The sequence below is a fragment of the Oncorhynchus kisutch genome, linkage group LG3 (genome assembly GCF_002021735.2).
Source record: "Oncorhynchus kisutch isolate 150728-3 linkage group LG3, Okis_V2, whole genome shotgun sequence".
NCBI lineage: Eukaryota > Metazoa > Chordata > Actinopteri > Salmoniformes > Salmonidae > Oncorhynchus > Oncorhynchus kisutch.
The window spans coordinates 16,229,766-16,236,779 of record NC_034176.2 but is presented as its reverse complement, the minus strand read 5'-3'; the positions used below and the strand labels follow the sequence as shown (position 1 = coordinate 16,236,779).

General features: G+C 46.0%; 1 protein-coding gene across 1 annotated transcript in view; it reads left to right on the top strand.

Moving 5' to 3' along the window:
• The window catches only part of LOC109875940 (myocyte-specific enhancer factor 2C-like), a 93,623-nt gene that overhangs the window by 77,367 nt on the left and 9,242 nt on the right, over positions 1 to 7,014 (top strand). The window contains exon 5 of the mRNA XM_031816235.1: positions 5,700 to 5,880. Coding sequence (XP_031672095.1) covers positions 5,700 to 5,880 — 181 coding nt within the window. The remainder of the gene's footprint in view (positions 1 to 5,699; positions 5,881 to 7,014) is intronic.

The window sequence follows — 7,014 nt, the reverse complement described above, 5'->3', positions numbered from 1 at the left end:
TTCTCTCTCCTCTTTCTCTCTATCTCTACTCTCACTCTCTCTCTCTCTTTCTCTCTCTCTCTCTCTCTCTCTCTCACTTTCTTTTTCTATGTGTGTGTGTGTGTGTGTGTGTGTGTGTGTGTGTGTGTGTGTATGTGTGCATGCGCACACGCTGTGTCTTTATAAGCCGAGCATCATCACACTGCATTTATACAACGCTTTAACCACTGTTAATTTCCTCTTCCTCGTGGGCTTCAAACTGCAGAAGACAACACACACACACTGTACTTGTCATTTTGTTTGGCTATTCAAACTCTTTCATAGGCTAACTACTATCATATGTTGTGAGCAAAATAAATGTAACATTACCATGCCATAATGTTCTTATGATAAGTAAATCGGCCCATGTGTACGTGTGTGTCTGCATTCATTTGCATGAACTTGAATGGATTTACCTGTGTGTTTGTGGGGTTAATTGCTGCCATAATTTTATTGTACAGATTCTATTAAACTGTTAGGCTTATGGTCAGCTAATAGGCAGTATGAGGAGCTCTCAAGAATAGGGCAGTAACAAAGGTAAGGGCAGGGGGAGACTGGGGCTGAGGCTGGGGGGTTGGGGGGTCAGGGGAGCACAGCTGGGCAGCCCAGTCTGGCCCCCAGGGCTTCCTGATAGGGTTCAGAGCCCGGTCCCTCTGTCTGGCCCCTCACACACTCAATTGCATACACACACACACACACACACACACACACACAACAGGATCGTTTGTTGTGGCGTGTGTTCTGTCGGCAGCATGCTCCGGAGCATGCTTCAAATGTAGCCTTTGTGTCGCCACGGCGATGAACAGAGGCGCTCTGTGAGGACCCGGCTCGGCCGGCCGCTGTAGAATTACAACGTGGAGAGAGAATCATGTGGAACTTAAAAGATTCCATTCAAGTTTTTCTTAAATCCTACAGCTGGGGGAAAGCCCCATGATTAATATTCAGACATGCACGTTTGCAGTAGAGAAACAGGGACAGACACAGATGGAAGCGTTCTCTGAAGCTGGTCATAGGTTTTAATGATGTTCTGGGTTCCCACTGGGCAAAAACTGGTTGAATCAATATTGTTTCCACATCATTTCAACCGCAAAAATCTCTGTGATGATGTTGAATCAACGTAGATAACTCATTGGATTCGCAAAATGTCATCAACGTAAGGGCAGGTCGTATTTTCTTCCACCTAGTTTCTCATTTTAATCCAATGACACGGTGATTTTTGTTGTTGTTGATTTCACATTGAATTCACATTAGTTGACAACTCAACCAAATGTAAATCAAAACTAGCCATTGAACTGACGTCTGTGCCCAGTGGGTTGTCTGTGACTCAATGTGAGGTGGCTGGCCGCTGACGTCATTTTTTCACTTCTCTTTTGATAAGCTGTCTGTCAGTGGTGAGTGTTTCAGCCTGGTGTTCGCTGCTGCAGACATTTTCTTTTCTTGTGAAATGCCCCTTGTCCAGACATACACACACAGCCCCATGTGCCACTCATGCCACGGCTGCCAGCATCGCTAGACAGATTTGATTGATAAGTGACACATGATACAGTTTGATACTGGAAGGTCGAGTTGTGACGTCCTTACTGTAGAACCGTTGTGGCAGGGCTGTACGTGTCGTGTGTTTGTGTCGTGTATGTGTGCGTGTGTGTGGTTGTGCATGTCTATATGTGTGGTTGTGTTTTCGCATATCTATGTGAGTGTCTGTCAACCCCTTCGCTAGCTGAGGAAAGTGAGTTAGTTAGATGGAGAGAAGGAGAGAGAGAAAGACAGAGAGAGAGAGAGAGAGAGAGAACAGGCTGATGAAGGGTGTCCCAGTCTCAGCTTGTGAACACCTCCTACCTCTATTTGTGTAGTTATGTAGCTGTCAGCAGCGTTCTGATCTCTGCTCTGCTGCCTGCTTGCTTCACTGCGTAGGAGAATTAACCAGCTCCTGTCACCTCTCGCCTCAATCACTCACACATCTCCACAGGTCACACACACACACACGCACGCACACACACACACACACACACACACACACACACACACACACACACACACACACACACACACACACACACACACACACACACACACACACACACACACACACACACACACACACACACACCCTGGAACAGCTCTACAGATGCATTGATCCACTCTGTCCTTTCCCCCTGCTGTAAAGACCAGCATAGACCAACATACACCAGCAAAGGCTGGTCCACCATAGCTGCTGGTTTTGCTGGTGACCAGCCTTCGTTGTGTTTTCGTGGTTCCTTCGTCCTTTTTTCGTGGTGACCAGCCTTCGCTGTGTTTTCATGGTTCCTTCGTCCTGTTTTTGTGGCAAACAGCTTTTGCTGTGTTTTTGCTGGTGACCAGCCTTCACTGTGTTTTTGCTGGTGACCAGCCTTCGCTGTGTTTTTGCTGGTGACCAGCCTTCGCTGTGTTTTTGCTGGTGACCAGCCTTCGCTGAGTTTTTGGATTAGACAGACTAATACATGAGACTACCAAAACCATCTAAACTGGAACAATCATTTCAGTCCAACTAACAGATTGGATTCGTTTATAAAAATGTATGTTGCTTATCTTGGTGTAGCATCAGTTTAATTAATAAACCTATGTACATTCAAAAACATAAGAAACAAAAAAAGATATTGCAAAAAAACATTCTAAAAATAATCTGCAATAGAACCTGCTGGGAAATATGATAATAATGGTTGTGGTCAGACCAACTTGACCAGCTAGACCATGCTGGACCAGCATAGAACAGCCTAAACTGGTATGTGTCTGAAACACAGTGAAAGCTGGTCACCAGTGTCCAAAACACAGCAAAGGCTGATCACTAGTTATTGTGTTATTTTTTTACTCTTGATTTTATTTGATTTTATTACCCATGTCCAAAACACAGTGAAGGATGGTAACCACCATGCTGGTCAGACCAGCTTAACCAGCATCCAACCAGCACCGACCAGCATAGACCAACATGTACCAGCAAATACCATCATGGACTACGTTGAAACGTATGCTGATCTATGCTGGTTTGCAGAGTCTTCCAAAACAAGCGCATTGAGACGAAGACACAAGACCTACAGTATTCTTACAAAAAATAGCTAAATGGTTCCTGTATTTTTGTCCGTAGCCTACGTAGATACAGTGGAAGCTGTTAGTTAGCTAGATAGAGTGACACACGTTACTTCAGATGGTGGATTCAGATTTGAATGCACGTTAGGCCCAACCTCAACAGAAGAGCCTGCATATGGAAAGTGGAAACGGAGCTCACCCATTAGACCACGACAGGACATCAGAAATGGTTCAGTAACAGTTAACTATAGATGAGTTGAATCACACCAGCCGTCTGTGTGTCTGTGTGTGAGGTCCAAAAAGCAGCCAGTGTGTTAGTGTACTGCAACAGTTTGGCATTCCTCAGCCCCAAGCAAGGCCCCAGGCCTAATCTACATACAGAAATACCTTTATATATCCACTTCAGATGTGATATTGTTGTTTTTATACAGCAGAGACGCTGATTCTTATCTGGGCATCGACTGTTCATTTTGGTACTTCCTCAAATCGCTCGCTTCCAGTTTGACTGTCAGTGTCAGTGATGATCATGTATCAGACTCACAGAGCTGCTATACAGTGTCTGTAGTCAGATGCTAGCTATTGCATTAGCCTCTCTGTAGCCATGTTGCTAGCAGCTCCATGTGTCTTCAGGTAAGCTCAACCTAAGTCACTGGCAGCTTTATGGATCCTTTGGCATCCTTATCACCTGTCCATTGCCTGTCTTAGGCAATAAAGCCCATCTTTTGTGCTATAGCCAGTGGCTCTATTTTGAGTCAGAGCTGTTGTCCTAAAATGGCAGCCTGAAATCCCCTCCTCACTTTACGCTCAGCTTGGCTGTACAGTAACATTGCAAGTCTCTCTCTCTCTCGCTCTCTCTCTCTTTCACCATTCCGAAGGGCTCTCTTTCTCACGGAAAGGTCATGCTCTTGAACCGGATATGCCACTTTTAATCACACAACCAATAAACCTTATCTTCTCCATGGGCTTGGGTTTTTGAACATCTGTAGCTGTCTTTAAGTTGTTTAGTTGGTAAAGTTTTGGACAGTAAATCAGTTTTTTTACATGTAATTCTCTGATATTTTCTAGAACCTCTAGAACTGTTTTGATTCACTAAATGATCTGTGTGTACAGAGAGCGTCATTGAGATTGAGTGGCAAGAGTGTGTTCTCATTCATGTCTCTCCACATGGGCCCTCTTCACAGTACAATGGTCCCTCCATGAGGATGAGAGCGAGAGCGAGGCAGGCAGAGCTGATGATGCAGCTGGATGGAGAGGCTCCCATACAAAAGCCACACGTGCATCCATACACATGCTCTGTGTACACGTACGCAGTCATGCACCAACACAATAAATAATTTATCATATTGAAAGTCACAACTTAGACAAATACTATTTGACACACACACACACACACAAACACTGAGACTATACTAACACAATCTTACACAGAGGGACACGAGCATGCAGACATGCACACAAATAGTAACTCAAGCATGCACGCACACACACACACACACACACACACTGAGACTATACTAACACAATCTTACACAGAGGGACACGAGCATGCAGACATGCACACAAATAGTAACTCAAACACGCACGCGCACGCACGCACACACACACACACACACACACACACACACACACACACACACGCACACACATACATACATGTTTTTCTAATTCTGTTAGACAGACTCATTTTCTTTTACCACTAGGGGTCTTTTATTTTTCAGGTTGTTCAAATTGCACTTTCATCCAAACAACAAAACTCTGAAATGAAACAGAGATCAGCAGGAGGAAATTGCCCAGGAAGTCATCTGCGACTCATATTCCCCTGGAGTATGATTAGGAAATGAATTTATGTCTAACGTATAATTCCTGCCCCTCTTTCAAGTGGGACATATCCATACAGCTCTTGGTGTTCTACCCATATGAAAAGGCTGCGGGATTGGGATGGAAACAAAGCTTACACACTGCTCACTCTCTCTCTTGTTTTTAATGGGGTGTTGCTGGGAGGGTGTCCCACTGGTATGTATGTGGCGTGGGTGCCAAACTCAGTCCTGCAGTCAGTCTGTCGGAGGAGGAGGAATGTGGATTGGATGTCTACCCCAGGGCAGGGTCTTTGTCTGGAAGAGGCAACACGTGTTTAGCGCTGATGGACAAATGATGGGCCCTGTCCCACTGTGGTCTCCAAGGCCCTAATTCAATATTTTTACACATCTCACTGGCGAGATAAATGGGGTAAATGGTAGTGACAGCGGCAAAAGAGACATTCCTCTAAGACATCAAACAAATGTGTGAGTTATTGGAATCACTGGGTGAGTTATTGGAATCACTGGGTGAGTTATTGGAATCACTGGGTGAAAGTGACCACTCTCTGGCTCTAGGACAGTGGCTTCTCTGCCCCTCTTCTAGTTGAAGAATTGTAATATTTGTAGAAGTAATGGTTTCCTTAGTACAACATGCTACTGTGGTCTGAGAACAATATGTAGGATACACTAATAGAGCTATTTTGAACAGTACAATTAATGGCTCCTCTCCCTCTCCCTCTCTTCTCTCCCTCTCCCTCTCCCTCTCCCTCTCTTCTCTCCGTCTCTTCTCTCCCTCTCTCTCTCTTCTCTCCCTCTCCCTTCTTAAGGCAATGGCTACGGGAACCACCACCGTAACTCGCCTGGTCTACTGGTCTCTCCGGGCAGCATGAACAAGAGCATGCAGGCCAAGTCTCCCCCGACCATGAACCTGGGAATGAACAGCAACCGCAAGCCTGACCTGCGGGTGCTTGTCCCCCCTGGAGTCAAGAACAACATGCCCTCCATCGTGAGTCGCTCAATCACTTCACCCCTAGTCCCAGTCCCAGTCCTAGTCCCACTACCACTCTCAGTCCTAGTCCCAGTCTCAGTCCTGATCCCATCCTTCTTTTTTCCTTTGTCTTTTTCTTATGTCCTCTCAGTTGATATCCTCTCTGCGTGTTTCTATCGTCTTTTTGAGTGTTTGTCTTCAGTGGCTGTAACTGTCCTTCAGTGGCTGTAACTGTCCTTCAGTGGCTGTATCTGTCCTTCAGTGGCTGTAGCTGTCCTTCAGTGGCTGTAACTGTCCTTCAGTGTCTGTATCTGTCCTTCAGTGGCTGTAGCTGTCCTTCAGTGGCTGTAACTGTCCTTCAGTGTCTGTAGCTGTCCTTTAGTGGGTGTAACTGTCTTTCAATGAGTGTAACTGTCCTTCAGCGGCTGTAACTGTCCTTCAGTGGCTGTAACTGTCCTTCAGTGGCTGTAACTGTCCTTCAGTGGCTGTAACTGTCCTCCAGGGGCTGGAACTGTCCTTCAGTGGCTGGAACTGTCCTTCAGTGGCTGGAACTGTCCTTCAGTGGCTGTAACTGTTCTTCAGTGTCTGTAGCTGTCCTTTAGTGGGTGTAACTGTCCTTCAGTGGCTGTAGCTGTTCTTCAGTGGCTGTAACTGTCCTTCAGTGGCTGTAACTGTCCTTCAGTGTCTGTAGCTGTCCTTTAGTGGGTGTAACTGTCCTTCAGTGGCTGTAGCTGTTCTTCAGTGGCTGTAACTGTTCTTCAGTGGCTGTAACTGTCCTTCAGTGTCTGTAGCTGTCCTTTAGTGGGTGTAACTGTCCTTCAGGGGCTGGAACTGTCCTTTAGTGGGTGTAACTGTTCTTCAGTGGCTGTAACTGTCCTTCAGTGGCTGTAGCTGTCCTTTAGTGGGTGTAACTGTCCTTCAGGGGCTGTAGCTGTCCTTTAGTGGGTGTAACTGTTCTTCAGTGGCTGTAGCTGTCCTTTAGTGGGTGTAACTGTCCTTCAGGGGCTGTAGCTGTCCTTTAGTGGGTGTAACTGTCCTTCAGGGGCTGTAGCTGTCCTTTAGTGGGTGTAACTGTTCTTCAGTGGCCATAGCTGTCCTTTAGTGGGTGTAACTGTCCTTCATTGGGTGTAACTGTCCTTCAGGGGCTGTAAC